This window comes from Notolepis coatsorum, assembly GCF_963971535.1.
Source record: "Notolepis coatsorum genome assembly, chromosome: 9".
Classification (NCBI taxonomy): domain Eukaryota; kingdom Metazoa; phylum Chordata; class Actinopteri; order Aulopiformes; family Paralepididae; genus Notolepis; species Notolepis coatsorum.
The window spans coordinates 98,513,321-98,532,539 of NC_140173.1; the positions used below are offsets into that span (position 1 = coordinate 98,513,321).

The 19,219-nt window shown below is 43.5% G+C and overlaps 1 protein-coding gene across 3 annotated transcripts in view; it reads left to right on the forward strand.

The window, feature by feature from the left end:
* The window catches only part of LOC311234941 (ras and Rab interactor 2-like), a 155,640-nt gene that overhangs the window by 46,172 nt on the left and 90,249 nt on the right, over window positions 1–19,219 (forward strand). For 2 of the 3 annotated variants that reach the window (XM_084322221.1, XM_084322220.1), the window contains one exon: window positions 505–662. In XM_084322221.1, coding sequence (XP_084178347.1) covers window positions 558–662 — 105 coding nt within the window. In that variant the 5' untranslated portion in view covers window positions 505–557. The remainder of the gene's footprint in view (window positions 1–504; window positions 663–19,219) is intronic. The other variant, XM_084322222.1, reaches the window with a different exon arrangement.

Genomic DNA, 19,219 nt, shown 5'->3' on the forward strand with positions numbered 1-19,219 from the left:
TTTAACCTCTTAACTCAATTAGCGCCGGACCCGATGATAGTCGGGTTAACTCGCCAACCGTTCAGCGCCAGACCAGAGTATAGTCGGGTTTTCATCGTTATTTCTTTTATTCGATATTTCCATTCATTACAGGCACACGGACATCTGGGTTAACATGGGGAATCATCCTGAGAATGCCAAAGTGCAATACCGGCCGCATCCACCCAGGTGGCAGTATCGAGCACCCTTTGAAACATTATATCTCGATTATTTAACACGATTATTGACTCATCTACTATGGAAGATAGTAGATGAGTCAATAATCGTGTTAAATAATCGTGATCTCAATATTGACCAAAATAATCATGATTATTTAGCATTTCCCATGTTTAACACAGTCACACCTGTGGGACCCTCTCGAAAACGAGATACTGTATCTCAAGTGATTTTCCCAATAAAGAATTTCAATATTCAACATACACCTGTGAGCCTAGCTATTATATTTTCTTCTCTCCTCCTCAACAGGAGCCTCCAGCACACAGACAGAAAGAAACAGCGCAACAGGACAAACGGACATCATGTCCAGCAGAACCCTCTCTGCACGCTGCCAGAGGGAGAGGAAAGGGAGCTTCTTCAAGGTGTGTATCAGCTGTTCAGACCACTATGGACAAAATATTCTTATGGTAAAAATCTTTATTTTAAAATTTTAATGGTATAGCGGTATGTGGTGGTATTTCATTCTTCAGTACAGTTGGGGTGACAGTGGCTCAGGAGGTAGAGCAGTCATCTGGTAATCCGGAGGTTCCCAGTTCGATTCCCGCTCCTCCTGGTCAGCGTGTCGAACTGTGTCCTTGAGCAAGACACTTAACCCCTAATTGCTCCCGATGAGCAGGTTGGCACCTGTCGCCTCCGCCGTCGGTGTGAGTGAATGGGTAAAAATGTGAGGAACAAATTGTAAAGCGCTTTGGATAAAAGCTGCTATATAAATGCACTATTTACCATTTACCATTTACCAGTACAAATGACAATGTGATATGACACGTTTTTTATCTTGTAATAAAATTGTCATGGTGCATCTCATTAAAAATTATACTGCTGTAAGGAACACATTTCTTTTCATCAACTTAAAAATATATAGTAAGTATACATTTTGTATTACAATATCTATATATCGTGGAGGACGGTAACTGTAAAAATCCATACCTTTGCATGGATCCGTGATGGGATGGTTTGTTTGTTTTCAATCGTTCGGTGTAATTCTGTCCTCCCGCGGCTTACCGGCTAAAACACCTATCTCTTCTCCCGGGTGCATTTGGAACAAATGTACATTGAGTCATCCATTCATATCAAAAAGGTTAGTTTATTTACATAAACCAAGGTCTCACACAGAATGCAAAACGAATTGAAAGTCTAAAAGGTTTAAGAGAGGAAACTAAATTAATAAGGCTCCACTCTATCTCTCTCGCTATTTGCTTGGTGGTTGTGCAGCCTATCTCCTTCCTAGCTCGCCCTCTCCTCGTGGGACAGAGAGAGAAGAGGGACAGAGAGAGAGAAGAGGGACAGAGAGAGAAGAGGGACAGAGAGAGAGAAGAGGGACAGAGAGAGAGAAGAGGGACAGAGAGAGAGAAGAGGGACAGAGAGAGAGAAGAGGGACAGAGAGAGAGAAGAGGGACAGAGAGAGAAGAGGGACAGAGAGAGAAGAGGGACAGAGAGATATATAGAGAGAGAAGAGAGAGCGAGGAGAGGGACAGAGAGAGGAGGCCTGGTTCTTTCTCTGTCTGTCTGCTTCAGGAGCAAAAAAACAACTGAACTGTAATAAGCGATCTACCACTGCCTTTCTGTAATTTGTTATCTACCCGTCTCATTACCTGTATGATCGGCCTCGCCCCTCCCCCATTCAGGCCGCTGTAAAATCCTAGGTAAGCGTGTATTGTCTGTGTGAACGTTGACGCGAACGTGCGGCACACTTCATAGGTTTCATTTGGGGTAAAGTAAAAGTTGACATTGCAAAAAAAAACGCAAACGAATTATATATATATATATATTTTTGTGCATTACGGAAATGTGGCACCGGTGGATCTCACGTGAATCTCTTATCTCTAAAAGAATGTGGCCTCGAAGCCTAAACTCACCTGGTCTCTCTCCTCGCATGACAGGCCTGAGCTATCAAACTGTGAAATGTGTCTGTCCCGACACCTTCGGTATAAAAGACTAAACACCACTTTGCCTGAATACTTATCCTGTTATAATCATCACGAAAACCAGTCAAATCTTTAATTTGGTACTGAATACCTCCTAGTCCTAAAAGCCCTGTGTCTTTACAGTATGTGACAGTATGGTATTATTAGCCCTCAGAGCTGAAATCCACTCTGTCTGTAGAGTAGAGGAGGTAGAGCTACACACACTGCTCCACTCTGTCTGTAGAGGAGGTAGAGCTACACACACTGCTCCACTCTGTCTGTAGAGGAGGTAGAGCTACACACACTGCTCTACTCTGTCTGTAGGGAGAGGAGGTAGAGCTACACACACTGCTCCACTCTGTCTGTAGAGGAGGTAGAGCTACACACACTGCTCTACTCTGTCTGTAGAGGAGGTAGAGCTACACACACTGCTCCACTCTGTCTGTAGAGGAGGTAGAGCTACACACACTGCTCTACTCTGTCTGTAGAGGAGGTAGAGCTACACACACTGCTCCACTCTGTCTGTAGAGGAGAGGAGGTAGAGCTACACACACTGCTCCACTCTGTCTGTAGAGAGAGGAGGTAGAGCTACACACACTGCTCCACTCTGTCTGTAGAGAGAGGAGGTAGAGCTACACACACTGCTCCACTCTGTCTGTAGAGAGAGGAGGTAGAGCTACACACACTGCTCCACTCTGTCTGTAGAGAGAGGAGGTAGAGCTACACACACTGCTCTACTCTGTCTGTAGAGGAGGTAGAGCTACACACACTGCTCCACTCTGTCTGTAGAGAGAGGAGGTAGAGCTACACACACTGCTCCACTCTGTCTGTAGAGGAGGTAGAGCTACACACACTGCTCTACTCTGTCTGTAGAGGAGGTAGAGCTACACACACTGCTCTACTCTGTCTGTAGAGGAGGTAGAGCTACACACACTCACACTGCTCCACTCTGTCTGTAGAGGAGAGGAGGCAGAGCTACACACACTGCTCCACTCTGTCTGTAGAGGAGGTAGAGCTACACACACTCACACTGCTCCACTCTGTCTGTAGAGGAGAGGAGGCAGAGCTACACACACTGCTCCACTCTGTCTGTAGAGGAGAGGAGGCAGAGCTACACACACACTGCTCCACTCTGTCTGTAGAGGAGGTAGAGCTACACACACTGCTCCACTCTGTCTGTAGAGGAGGTAGAGCTACACACACTGCTCCACTCTGTCTGTAGAGGAGAGGAGGCAGAGCTACACACACTGCTCCACTCTGTCTGTAGAGGAGGTAGAGCCACACACACTGCTCCACTCTGTCTGTAGAGGAGGTAGAGCTACACACACTGCTCCACTCGGTCTGTAGAGGAGAGGAGGTAGAGCTACACACACTGCTCCACTCTGTCTGTAGAGGAGGTAGAGCTACACACACTGCTCCACTCTGTCTGTAGAGGAGAGAAGGCAGAGCTACACACACTGCTCCACTCTGTCTGTAGGGAGAGGAGGTAGAGCTACACACACTGCTCCACTCTGTCTGTAGGGAGAGGAGGTAGAGCTACACACACTGCTCCACTCTGTCTGTAGAGAGAGGAGGTAGAGCTACACACACTGCTCCACTCTGTCTGTAGAGAGAGGAGGTAGAGCTACACACACTGCTCCACTCTGTCTGTAGAGGAGGTAGAGCTACACACACTGCTCCACTCTGTCTGTAGAGGAGAGAAGGCAGAGCTACACACACTGCTCCACTCTGTCTGTAGAGGAGAGGAGGTAGAGCTACACACACTGCTCCACTCTGTCTGTAGAGGAGGTAGAGCTACACACACTGCTCCACTCTGTCTGTAGAGGAGGTAGAGCTACACACACTGCTCTACTCTGTCTGTAGGGAGAGGAGGTAGAGCTACACACACTGCTCCACTCTGTCTGTAGAAGAGAGGAGGTAGAGCTACACACACTGCTCCACTCTGTCTGTAGAGGAGGCAGAGCTACACACACTGCTCCGCTGTCGCACATCCACTCAACTCATAGGAAATATGGCTCTTTTTAATGGCAGGGTATTGAGATACCTTTATAGTATCGCTACACCGTGCAACACAGATATAAATATATATGTGACCGGGCCCAGCGGTAAGAGACTCATGTCTGGAAGTCAGATCGCAAGAACATACATGAAATGTTTTTAATTTTTTTCATATTGAATGTTTAAGAACATATTTACTGTAACAGCTAACAGTTATAGTATCTCTAAATAGTAAAATCCTTTGTTTAAAAAAGGCAGTTTGTGACACCTAGTACCTGGTGTTAAAAATGCAGCCAAACGTTAGATTGGATTTTCTCTGAGACTTGAGGTTTAACTAGAGTTGCCGAAGCAGTTTTCGTGTTGGTCTTTCATTATAAATAATGTATATTGTTTTGTTATTCAAAACATTTGTCCGTAGCAGTAAAAAATGTAAGGTGAGGACTTTCCGTCTGGATCACAGTGTGCCCTGTGGTTTTTTCTTTTTGGTTTCTGTCTGTGTGTGCATATTCAAGTTTCAAGTTTCTTTATTAGTTGTCATACAGAAATACAGGATACTTTTGTATGAAATGCTTCTTTCTGTTTTGCTCCTGAGAGTGTGCTAGGTAAAAATAGATAATTATAAAAGTCATTCATATTCCCTTGTTGCTGTTACGGTCAAGTTGATGTTCCTTTCTCATGTTTGAGGAAGATCTGGGGAGTTGCTTTCAGGCTGTAAGACATGACATCCAACGTGGGTCCAAAATTCTCACAGTCAACTCTAAATAGTACAATTTGTATCACATAAGATGAGATCATTTAGTTTCGGTAATTTAGTATCAGGGAACAAAATAACTACACGCCATTCGCCAAATGCGTGTAGATTTACCGTCTGGCGACTAAAAATAATAGCTCTGCCCGCCAGCTGGCGTGTAGTTCATATCGATACTCTTATTTTGAAAATCCTGTGCGGGTCTCATTGCCGCCCCAAGCGCAGCTCCAGTCATAATATCTGGGCTCCGGCAGCTAGCAACGTTCAGGTTCATATGATACTCTTATTTTGAAAAACCCTTAGCAACTCCGCAAGTCATATGATATCCGCCCACTCCGTGTTGTTTCTTGAAAACAGAGCAGCAGTGTTAAACACAGCAGCGTTAACACAGCAGTCTGTGATGTTTTTTTCTTCTCACGAGTCCAATGCAGCTACATGCTTTGCACCGTCGCCATTCCTTTATGCCCACATTGCCCGAAATTAACGTAATCACTACAACATTAACGTAAGCTAACAAGCTAATCCTGATGATCAGACGAGGCAGAGCCATAGTGAACAGCACTGAGGAAAGGGAAATGGGGGGGGGGGGGGGGGGGGCACTCTCCCCTTCCCTGTGTGTGTGTGCGTGCGTTTGAAAGACGATGGAGTCACTAGTCAGGACTCAGGACAGGAGTATATTATAGTAAACTGAGGATTACTGAGGATGGACAGATAATGTTGATATTCAAATATAAAAAAGTTTCGAGAGGAGTGGAAGTTTGAAGACAGACTACAATATGATGCGGGGGTGGTGAGTTGAAACACAGTGTGTGTGTGTGTGTCCCGAGTCGACCCCACTTCTATGTTTCAATCAATTATTTGCATTTAAAACTATTAACGCTGACTCATTCCTTCAGTCCACTCAAAATTATGCTAATATTCCTTATGTTGTTTATGATATTAATTGAAAATAGCATATGAGAGTATTATATGTAATAATAACACATGGCGATATACTAAAAAGCTATTTATAATTTTTGGCTGGTAAAAAATCTGCCCGGCTGGTACTTTTAAAAATCTACCAGCCAAATGGCTGGTAAGTCAAAAAGTTAAGTTTGTTCCCTGTTTAGTATGTACTATTACTCTCTCTTATATTACTTAACACTGATATTTATTCACGAGACTTGGTCCACCCAAAGCTAATTGACTTGGGTTGCTCCCTAGCCATGATTAAATATTGAAATCTGAGGTAGAGAACATTCCTCATGTTCTACCTCACCAGGCTTTCCTGCCACTGCCAGTGCTGCAGACTCCAGGGCCCTCATTTATCAACGTGGCGTATGCACAGATATGTGCGTAACCCGTGCGTACGATCATTTCTAAGCAAAGTGTGGGATTTATCAATTTGAACTTGTGCTTGACTTTGTGCGTATATTTAAGCACAGGTCGGACCATGCATACCTGGCGCCCGTTGGTAGAATATATTATTACAACAAGGAAATAAGCTTCTGTGCATTAGTTTCAACACCGGCATGTTCTGTATGAACCGTAATTCATTATAGTTCATTGTAAAATAGCAACAGTAGTGTAATTATGGTCAAAATCAAAACCCTATAAATAGCATTTGGAATAATAGGTCTTTATCTCCGAATGAATGCAGCATGGTTTATATAGCGTTATCGGAATATACGGGGTGTACTGACTGCGCTCCGCGTAACTCAACTTGTTATTATTTTGCGCACAGACCGCAGAAACACAGGAATGTTTTGATTATATTTAAAAGGCTTTACGTTAAACGAAACAAGTGGAATTTCGAAGCTGTAAGCAGAATACAAGTCATATGAACACCCACGATATAGTGTTCTTCCCCTTCCTACTGTATAAGAAAGAATAAAAAACGCATTGCAATGAGACCAGGGTGTATGTGTATTACAAAACCCTTGCTATAATGTGTCTTAAATGAATGAAAAGCATACATGCTCTGTGGGATCGTGTGGGTGATATATGCTTACAGAATTCCACATATTTAGTTTTACAATGTCAAAGCCTTTTAATATAAATCAAAACGTTCCCGTATTTCTGCAATCTATGCGCAAATTTAATAAGGAGTTGAGGTAGATACACACTCAGAACGTATTACATGCTGGTATGCTGATAGACTCAGAGTAAACTATTATATGAATATGATATGATATAAGGTATACACTGGTCCGTCGCATACACTGGTATGCGCAAGTTACTGTTGCATAATGTAGGCTATGGCTGCTATTATATGTAATTCATATAGGCTACCTAATAGTATATGATTTTTAGAGGCATCTATTTTCACAGGGGGGGACCCTGATGTAAACAAGACAAACGTCTTTCTCTGGTCTGCATCCCCTTAACAATTGTGTGTATTGAGCCGTACTGTATTGTACCCATTCTGCAATCTGTTAAATAAAGTTTTCATTCATTCAAAATAGATGCCTCTAAAAATCATATTATAGCCAATCGAACACAACTAATAAAGGCATTCATATTACAGCACGGTTATAATGACACACATGATGAATTGAAAATGGGGGACCCTGATGTAAACAAGACGAAAGTCCTTCTCTGGTCTGCATCCCCTTAATAATTGTATTGAGCTGTACTGTAGGCTACTGTACCCATTCTGCAATCTGTTCATAAACTTTTCAATCAATCAATCAAACCACCAACGCCAAACAGTGGTCAACGAACGGTCTTTATTAGTATTTTGAGCTGTCCAGGCAGAATTGCAGCAATGGTCTTAGGGAGCCGTTGATATCTGACATCACCGTTTACAAGTCAGCCTTTTATTTATCCCATAACACGCGTTGTGTCTTCTTGGTTCAGCAGCGCCTCAGTGAACAATCTCCCGTGAAGTTTCTCAGAGTTCCGCTCGGGTCAGTCCATTATTTCACATCCCATGGGGGGTGTTTCATCACTTTCATGACCATAATATGGATAGTCATGCACGAGCATTGACGGTAGAACAAAGAGGTATTTATCAACACGGAGGAGCGTAGGACCTGTGTACGCACGGTTGATAAATCCCGTTTTTTTTGTGCGTGCACACATTCTAAATTCTGTGCTTACGTATGAAAATAGAATACTTTCTAAGAAAAATTGATAAATGAGGGCCCAGGTCTTTAGCTGAAGGCCTCAGGGAGAGTTCAAAGACACGTCGTCTCCAGCCAAGCCATTGTTATGGTTGGTAATGTGTGTGTAATCGCCTGCTATCTCTGGGCCGTTCTAATTGCAGACCTGCAGTAAACGTGCCACATGTCCGATGCCAAAGTCACACCTCCTCATTATGTCATCATCACAGACTAGGGGTGTAATGGTACGTGTATTCGTCCCGCGAATTTACAGTACAGCCGTCACGGTGCGGTACGTGCAGCCATATGAAGAATACGCCTCACAGCGCAAACACACCAGTCGCACATGCAGGCACTCGCGAGGTCCAGCACGCGTGGCCGGGCACACCGAGTCCGACTTCAGAGCGGGCGAAAGTGCACGGAGAAAGGCACATTTACATTGGAACAGCTGCAGGGGCATTACAATTTTACAGTTTTCTTGTTCGCCCCAATAATGTTAACCAAATGAAACCAATGGAAAGACACACACCGACACACACACACATGCCAACAAACACATCAACATTCTCCCCCACCGGACTCACAGGCACAATCAAATAAAAAAAAATACACACTTTTCCGGACAGATCATCTGAGCTCCTCTCCAGTTGAACTGCTACTGTGATTAAATCCAAATAATCCTCTGCCATTGTTGTAACATGTCATCTGTTCTCTACTAGTATTCAGTCTCGTCGTGAAGTTAAATTCTCTCTAGAAGTGAAACTGAAACTTCACAAGGATAAGTTGTTAAAGGGGCAGTAGGCATGTGGATGCCTGAACACAGAATGACACCAGTATCACTGACTACCACGGCAAGCCTATAGAAAATTATTCTATTTAATAATAATAATTATAATAATTATCATAAATATAATATATAAATAGAAAATAAAAATAAAATAAAATTATTATTATAAATATTTTTTTTCTGTTGTACCGAACTCGTACCGAACCGTGACCCCAATACCGAGGTACATACCCAACCGTGGCTTCTGTGTACCGTTACACCCCTATCACAGACCACTACTTTATTTTGTGGTGTAGACTACTCTCTATTGGTCTGGAGGGTGTAGACTACTCTCTGTTGGTCTGGAGGGTGTAGACTACTCTCTATTGGTCTGGATGGTGTAGACTACTCTCTGTTGGTCTGGAGGGTGTAGACTACTCTCTGTTGGTCTGGAGGGTGTAGACTACTCTCTGTTGGTCTGGAGGGTGTAGACTACTCTCTGTTGGTCTGGAGGGTGTAGACTACTTTCTGTTGGTCTGGAGGGTGTAGACTACTCTGTTGGTCTGGAGGGTGTAGACTACTCTATTGGTCTGGAGGGTGTAGACTACTCTCTGTTGGTCTGGAGGGTGTAGACTACTCTCTATTGGTCTGGAGGGTGTAGACTACTCTCTGTTGGTCTGGAGGGTGTAGACTACTCTCTGTTGGTCTGGAGGGTGTAGACTACTCTCTATTGGTCTGGAGGGTGTAGACTACTCTCTGTTGGTCTGGAGGGTGTAGACTACTCTCTGTTGGTCTGGAGGGTGTAGACTACTCTCTGTTGGTCTGAGGAGGGTGTAGACTACTCTCTGTTGGTCTGAGGGTGTAGACTACTCTCTGTTGGTCTGGGGGATGTAGACTACTCTCTGTTGGTCTCAGGGTGTAGACTACTCTCTGTTGGTCTGGGGGATGTAGACTACTCTCTGTTGGTCTGAGGGTGTAGACTACTCTCTGTTGGTCTGGAGGGTGTAGACTACTCTCTGTTGGTCTGGAGGGTGTAGACTACTCTCTGTTGGTCTGGAGGGTGTAGACTACTCTGTTGGTCTGGGGAGGGTGTAGACTACTCTCTGTTGGTCTGTGTTGGTCTGGAGGGTGTAGACTACTCTCTGTTGGTCTGTGGGTGTAGACTACTCTCTGTTGGTCTGGAGGGTGTAGACTACTCTCTGTTGGTCTGGAGGGTGTAGACTACTCTCTGTTGGTCTGACGAGGGTGTAGACTACTCTCTGTTGGTCTCTGGAGGGTGTAGACCACTTTCCGTTGGTCTGGGGAGGGTGTAGACTACTCTGTTGGTCTGGGGAGGGTGTAGACTACTTTCCGTTGGTCTGGGGAGGGTGTAGACTACTCTGTCGGTCTGGGGAGGGTGTATACTACTCTGTTGGTCTGGGGAGGATGTATACTACTCTGTTGGTCTGGGGAGGGTGTAGACTACTCTGTTGGTCTGGGGAGGGTGTATACTACTCTGTTGGTCTGGGGAGGGTGTATACTACTCTGTTGGTCTGGGGAGGGTGTATACTACTCTGTTGGTCTGGGGAGGGTGTAGACTACTCTCTGTCGGTCTGGGGAGGGTGTAGACTACTCTCTGTCGGTCTGGGGAGGGTGTAGACTACTTTCCGTTGGTCTGGGGAGGGTGTAGACTACTTTCCGTTGGTCTGGGGAGGGTGTAGACTACTCTGTCGGTCTGGGGAGGGTGTATACTACTCTCTGTTGGTCTGGGGAGGGTGTAGACTACTCTGTTGGTTTGGGGAGGGTGTATACTACTCTCTGTTGGTCTGGGGAGGGTGTAGACTACTCTCTGTCGGTCTAGGGAGGGTGTAGGTAGGAAACCCATCAGGTTAGGACCAAACAGAATGACCTCATGCTTACCTTAGTGACGTTCAGTATATAGGCCAGTATACTATAATGAACTTTCCTGATCACTTCTTTGATATTTCTATTGAAGATCAGTTGTCCAGGACTTTAAGGAATTCCACTAGAGCTGCTGCCCTAAAATCCTTGTAAATGACCTCGAGAGAGAGAGAGAGAGCTCTCGAACCACCGAGTTATCAGTCCTCGGGTCACGCACCTCTTTCCTCTCTCGCTCTATCTCTCCTTCACCTGTCTCCTTCCTCCCTGATCTGAGCGAGAGATGATAAGGTAGGAAAAGAGGGGGGAGAGGGGGGGGGCGAGAGAGAGTGTAGAGAGGGGTCAGTGGGTCTGGGATGCTTCCAGGAATCTGTCCGGGCAGACCTGGCAACCTGTTGCTTATCAGCTGCACCATAACTCACAACCTTCCTCTCTGCTCTCTGGGAGAGATAAAAGACGGCATATGCCAACGTCAATAAAAGCCAAGAAGATAGAATATTCTCAGCTCCACACGTGCACACGCACGCACGCACGCACACACCCACACACACACACACACACACACACACACACACACACACACACACACACACACACACACACACACACACACACACACACGTGTGCTTAACTCATTCAGTGCCAGCTATTAGTCTTGGCCTTGTAGCTAACGTGCCAGGTTTCCATTACATATTTTTACTGTGCGTCACTATGTTTGGAGAGCTATATCTATATTCTATATTATAGCTATGGGGACAATACTATGGTCATTTGACAGTGACTTTCTTCCGTCCAAGATGCAAAAAAGAGATAATTTGTTCATGCATATGTTCACGCGTTATCCCGTGGTGAATATAAGTATAATTTCAGAGTGATCCGGCAGGGCTGTACAGTGCGAGATATATATCGCACGTGCTACAGCAACATCCGTCTGTGCGATGAATGGATTTACTTCAGTAGCACTGGTGCGATAGGCATTCGGTTCATATAGATACTCTTATTTTGAAAATCCTGTCACGGGTCTCATTTCTGCCCAAGCGCAGCTCCAGCTATAATATCTATGGCTCCGGCAGCTAGCAACGCTCAGTTAGTTTCGATACTCTTATTTTGAAAATCATGTGTGTCGTGACTCATATCCGCTCTACAGCACACAGCAGTAGCGTCTCAGTAGCAGCAGTAGCGTCTGGAACGCGGACATTGAAACAGAGCAAGGATAGTGTTTTCGTGACCCAAAACAAATCCCTGCTGTTTTATTCCGCAACAGGTCAAATGCATATAACATGCTTTGCAATCCTCGCCATTCCTTTATGACCACGTCGTGTTAAAGTCCGAAATTAACGTTACGTTAGCATAAGCTAACAACAAACCCTGTTCAGAGCGATAGTGAGAGACAGCAGAGGGGACTGGGAAGGAGGGGGGGGTGGGCATTTTCCCTTCTGTGTGTGTGCGCGTTTGAAAAGATCAGATGAAGTCAGACGAGTATATTATATTGATAGTAAATGTACTGAGGGTGGACAGATAATGTTGATATTTAAACATAAAAAATACAATACATAATAAATGGAATCATGATCATCATGCAACATAAAACAATTGTAGGAACGGTTTGGGAGAGGAAGGGGTTTTAGGTTGCGTGTTCCAAATTTCTTTTACTTAAAGTTTAAAGCTCAATATATCAAAACGTGGCACTTTATAGTGAACAGGAGGTCTATTTGTATTAAAAACAATAAATCGTTTTTAATTTAAATGTCTGGAAGAGCTCAATTTTTTTTTTCAAATTATATTTTCGTTACCTTTTTTGAGTTGATCTAAATGTTACTGATTGTGTTAAATGGGCTTATGATATCATCTCATATCGATTGCAGGCACCTGCATTGTATCGTATCGTGGCAGATATCTGCAAATATCGTATCGTTGTCCAAAGAATCGATATCGTATCGTGATGAAACTGGTGATTCCCACCCCTAGTAGAGTCCATACACCCAACACCAAATCCCATAATTCCTTACACGTAACGTGTCTGGCTGTGTGACGTCAACTTGTCAGCATGAAAATGACAGCCAAACATGGCACTGTAACTAAATAACACAAATACAATAGGCACATTTGTGACTGTTACAAATATAACACGTTTTATACTTGTGCTACAAGATTTTGGCCTGTGCTACAAAACTATCAACCTCTGTAGCACCAGTGCTATGTGCAAAAAAAGTTAACGTACAGCCCTGGATCCGGGATAATTCCTGGGTAAGCGAGTTATAGGGCGCAACGTGAATTCTACTATAAGCATTGGCGTTTCTTGCCTAGACACGCTACTATTTCCAAATCAAATGTATATAATAGGTATTATGTTTCACCATGAATGCATGAAAGGGGGGGGGTCGTTTCTGATGCTTTGATTGCCAGTAACGGCATTCGTATTGAACACTAAAAATGCTGATCAGCAGGATCGGTATGAAAACATTGCACGATCAAGCTGGAATTGACGTCAGATAGTCCTTACCTCTGATCGGGGGTATTCCAAAAAGAATATTCCAATGGTTTGATCGCCATCTGGTCCATCTGATGTCCATCTGATCCACGACATAACCCACCACAACACATGCATCCGGGGCATTTGACGCGCTTCAATGCGATCGGGCGAACCGCTCGACTCGCCTGACCCAGAAAACTGTGCCCGGAGGGATTTGAACGTAACACAGGGTAAGATATAAGGTTACAAAGGGTGCTCGATACTGCCGTCTAGCAGGATGCGGCCGGTATTGCACTTTGGCGATCTCAGACTAATTTCCTATGGTAACACCGATGTCCCTGGATGAATAATGAATAAAAAGATTGAATAAAAGAATAAACGACCAAAACCCGAGATATCTCGGGTCTGGCAATTAAAGAGTTAAAGGGAAAATCCACCCTACAATGTAATTCACGTACAGTATATGTTATTTCTATTTGGGCGGCACGGTGGTGTAGTGGTTAACACTGTCGCCTCACAGCAAGAAGGTCCAGGGTTCGATTCCCGCTTGGGGACCAGGTTTCCATGATGCCAGGTACCCAGGTGGGGTATCTCCCAGGCCTTTCTGTGTGGAGTTTGCATGTTCTCCCTGTGCTCGCAAGGGTTTCCCCCCCGATAAGATAAACCCAATGGAAAAACATGCACAACAACAGATCGCTAACGCTAACAACGAAGACGGGCAGGAGCACTTGGATTGGTCCTCGGGGCGCGGCTCACATTGACGCCCTATCTGCTCCCGGCTGCTCATGGGGGGAAGGACGACGGGATGGGTCAAGTGCAGAGACTCAATCGCATCGGCGACTGAGAAAAAGACGATGCATGTGTGTGTGTGTGTATCCCGGTGTGTGCCGCTCCAATTGCATGTCCAGTTTGTTGCATGCCGAATAAAGACCCCCTAAAGAGGTCCTGCATTATTATTATATTATTATTATATTACATATCTCTCCTTAAGCTGACTCTAGTCATGAGGAGGAGGAGGATGATGACGACAACTCCGAGGACATTCTGACAGTAGCCATAGTGATTTTCCCGGGATATGGGTACAGTGTCTGATTCTGAGTTGTAAGACCTACATATAAATAGAACTCTTTTGGATGTAAGTTCAAACAAAGATTCTATGAGTTTGCAATTTCAGGCAATGATTCATTGTCGACAGAACAACTCCAGAAAGTGTCACTTGATGACATCATAAATGTGTAGTGTTAGGGAGACAGTTGTCTATAGATTGACTTAAAAAGGGCACTTTACTATTTTTGCACATAATCACACACATTCAAAAACTCCAAACAGTTTTGCACACATTCATTTAGTTATTGAGAGTAAATGAGTTTGAATACGTCCACCAGTGAATTCACCGGCAACATTGAATCCTTGTGTTGTGTTAATTACAGCTCCATGAAATAGAAATAGTAAATAGTAAAAATAGTAATAATTTGTTAATTATTAGATGACATTTTTTTAAATAATGAATTATTACTATTCTTTCATCTACATCCTTTCATGGGGCTGTAATTAACAACCAATGTCCCTGATGACATCACTGGTGGTGGCCATATTCAAACTAATTTACTCTCAATAACTGTTAAACTAAATGAATGTGTGCAAATCTGTTTAGCGTGTTTGGATGTGTGTGCGATTAGGTGCAAAAAGCAAAGTGCCCCTTAACTTTCCAAGATAATTGGAACAGCACAATGTGAATTTTGGAGTTGTGTCTGGGAGGTGGAGAGAGAAGTGTAGTTTTCCACCTCTTTCTTAGTGTTTATTGGACCCTGTTTGACCCGACTCCAAGCACAGCAGAACACTGACCACCACCGGATGCTGCTGCTTGTAAAGTACTTTTATTGACTGACGTTATGGAACTGGGTACTGAATCATACTGTGGCAGCATACATGCCAGTGGATGTCAGTGCCGGTCTAGCCGGTCCTGGTCCATATCAGTGGCATGCTAGCCGGTCCTGGTCCATGTCAGTGGCAGTCTAGCCGGTCCTGGTCCATGTCAGTGGCAGGCTAGCCGGTCCTGGCCACTGGAATCAACCAGATTCCTTGTAAAAATCTGTTAAGTGTTAAGTTAACCTAAAAACAGAAAGCTCTTATATAGCTGGAATGTTTACAACAGCAGCAGCGTTTTGTTGGTCTGGTCGTCAGTTATTCCATGTGTTTTCTCTCCTCAACGTTTTTTTCACAACTTTTATTAAGCATTACCCTTCTGTCTAATTTGTAAGCCAAGTTGGAACTGAATAGCCTTGTGTGACAAGAATCCTAAAGAATTGAAACTGTGCTGCCTCAAGGCCTCAATGCCTCAAGCCTGAGAAGGGCCACTAGGTATATGATTGATTGTTTTATTTTCGTGTCATGCACACAAAGTGCCCAACCCTCGTGGGTTTATGAGACACCAAAAATACTGTTGCAGTGTTCTGTTATTACATTACATTAAAGTATTCACCTTCTTTCTATTGAAGCACAACTCAAGTTTTTCATATTCATAAATGGAGGACATGTTACTAAAAAGTTACATCCCTTACATCCTCGTAGACGGAACAGTAAAACAAATATACACTACTAGAGCATGTATAATTTGTGATTTTTTAAGTAATACTTACAAAACAATTTGGTGGTGCACATAACCAACCATCGTAGAACTGTATTTATTATTTTGTATGAAAACTGTATGATTTGTATTGCTTCCATGTGGCAAATAAAACTCTGAATCTGGAAGGGGGAAGTAGGCCATGCAGGACGTATAACCTACAGTCTTGGCCGATGGCCTGATATGTTTAATCACATTAACCGCCCTCGTTGTGTGGAAAACCTTCGCTGTGTTTCATAAAGTGAACATATTAGAATTTGCATGTAAACGACTCTTCCTCTTTTTCAAAAGCATCTGATTCCAACGACGTTGCCCAACATCCACGTTGCAAAAACCAACCTACTCACTTCCATGTCGGGAAAGGAAACTACTGACGCCAGTGGTGCTGAGATTCTACTGAGAAACGCAGAGCATGTCCAGATACAACGCTGTAGGACAATACACTGTATTACAGACAAGTCATATTATTGACAGAGTCAAACATTAGTTAATAACGTTTATTGTCCTTTATACCCGTGTGCCAGTGTTCTACTTGGGACAGAGTCTCTCGGACGTTTGTCCTCATCTTCCTGTTCTGTGAGTGCACCAGGGTGGAGCTGCTGTGAGTGCACCAGGGTGGAGCTGCTGTGAGCGCACCAGGGTGGCCCTGCTGTGAGCGCACCAGGGTGGCCCTGCTGTGAGCGCACCATGGTCTGCGGTTCCTTTCTGTGTGGGTTGGTTGGAAGGCAGGAAACGCAGTTAATCTCCGATGAATCCATGTTTGTTTGTTTGTTTGTTTATTTACACATATAAAAACAATTACATATATAATACAATATAATCCACAAGGGATGTGTAGGAGACTTGCCTAAAAACCCTCTAGGGCTTGCATGTGGCATTCACCAGGAAGCAAAATTACACTTATATTATATTATACAAACACACACAAGCAGGTCTACATAGACACCGAAGCGGCGAAGCAGGCACCCATGCCATATGATTTCTGGTATAGAGAAAATAACTAATGACAGGAAGAAAAATATATAATAAAACGAAAATACAATAACAAAATACAACAAGCCATCAGACCACAGTTTGTAAAGGAAGCCCAAATATTGGTGATCTAGGAGATGATATTTCAGTGCTCTTTTGAACTTCAGAAAAGAAAATTCCAAAATATGTGGAGGCAAAGAGTTCCACAACTTTGACCCTTGGTAGAGTAAACAAAACTGAGATTGGGAAGTGCGGGAAAGGGGTGGTCTAAGCAAACAGGAACTACGTTTGGGGTAATTATGAATTTGGTGATTGTGGGCAAACATGTCATGTGCTGAGTCGGTGAAGGTAAGTAATAGAAGAAGGAAAGGGCCCTTCTAAGGTTTCTCCCCTTCACATTGCCTGTGGTGCTTTTTTCCTATTTCTAGGTTTTTAGTGAGTTTTTCCTTACCTTTGCATGGGGTATGTCTGGGAGTGTTGTATTCATTTATTTATTTTACATTTTATTTAGAATTTCATGGTGTTTTTGTGGTGTTCTTGATTTATTGTGATGTTTCTTCTTGACTTGTTTAAAGAAGACGTGTCCAGGGGCGGTCAGGTGGCGTAGCGGAGATTGCGTTCGTCACCAACACCGGAGACGCTGGATTCGCCTGTTCAAATCCAGCTCACAGCTCCGGCGTTGTCACCAGCTTGGCTGGCCGTTCACACTAATACAATTGGCTGTATTAGAGGGTGGGAAAGCTGGCGGGGTGGGTCCGGGTCGTTGTAAACAGCGACTCCTACAGTTCGGTCGGGGCGCCTGCTCAGCGCGGATAGGATTTAAGGGGAGTAGTGTGATCCTTCCATTCCGACAGCCATCAGACTTTATAATGCATCACTGAGCACAGGGTGACAGTACTATCTTCCTGGACTTTTACTTTTACTTTTAAACCGACATAGTACAATTTTACACTTTACATAGGAAATGTATATCCCGGACCGTATTTTATTCTTAGGCTTATTTTTATTCTTATTTGTGACTTTTGTTTTGTCTACCTAAATGTTTACTGTGAGCGATTTGTAGTGCCAAATTTCCCTCGGGATGAATAAAGTATTTCTATTCTATTCTATTCTATTGATCCCATTGCACGAAACGTCCAGTTCATCATTGTTAGGTATATATACACACATAGACACAAGCCTGTGTTGCAACATGGTATTAATTGTCTGTGAAAACATGATTCCGTGGAGAAGGATGCGTCTGTTTTGTCTACAAACAGCTCTTTGTCCTTTTGTTTCTCCTTGTGGCCAATGAAGCTGTAGAGGAGGAGGAGTCCTTTCCCACACACACACACACATTCTCACACACACACACACACACTCACTCTCACACACTCTCTTTCACACACACACTCACACACAAATGCACGCACACACACACATGACACAAAGAAAACAGAGAAGCGTGTCGTGTTGAGCTGATCGACTGCTTCTGTCTGTTGTCTCTGTGTCGTGTTGAGCTGATCGACTGCTTCTGTCTGTTGTCTCTGTGTCGTGTTGAGCTGATCGACTGCTTCTGTCTGTTGTCTCTGTGTCGTGTTGAGCTGATCAACTGCTTCTGTCTGTTGTCTCTCTGTGTCGCGTTGAGCTGATCGACTGCTTGTATTTTTGTATTTATTTGTATTTATTTATTAACACAGTTAAACAAAAGTAAAAACAATACATAATACGTTATAACCATTGTGAAGGAGAAGTTAGAAGCCTAGAGGCTTATCGAGAACTTCCCCTGTTTTATAAAATCAAACATACAAAAATACAAAAAATATACATATTATAAAATACCAGAATACATTAAAAAGATACATGTTAATACAAACATACATACACACAGTACATACATGCATATACTGTATACATAATAATATATAACAACCCACCCACCTGCCTACAAACCTACCCACCAACCAAACCAAAATCATACCTACATGTATGACCTATTTATCTATCTACTACTTTTGGATATGAGCATTTATTTGTAGTTTGCTTTAAGAATAAGCAGAGATGGAGATTTCCTCAGCATAGGATCAGCTGCATTCCAAAGATTGGACCCTCTATACCTCACTGAGAACTGCCTAAGTGAAGTACCACAGTAAGGTATATGCAGGTCCCTGGACTGACGTGTAACATATGAATGAACATCTGAATTAAAAGAAAAAAAACTATTAAAACCATTTGGTAGATTGTGATCATAAATGCATTTGTACACAAATATACATATCTGTAAAGAATTAACCTCAGACACAGTCAGAATGTTTAGTTTCGTGAACAGAGCTGATCGGCTGCTTCTGTCTGTTGTCTCTCTGTCGTGTTGAGCTGATTGACTGCTTCTGTCTGTTGTCTCTGTCGTGTTGAGCTGATCGACTGCTTCTGTCTGTTGTCTCTCTGTCGTGTTGAGCTGATCGACTGCTTCTGTCTGTTGTCTCTGTCGTGTTGAGCTGATCGACTGCTTCTGTCTGTTGTCTCTGTCGTGTTGAGCT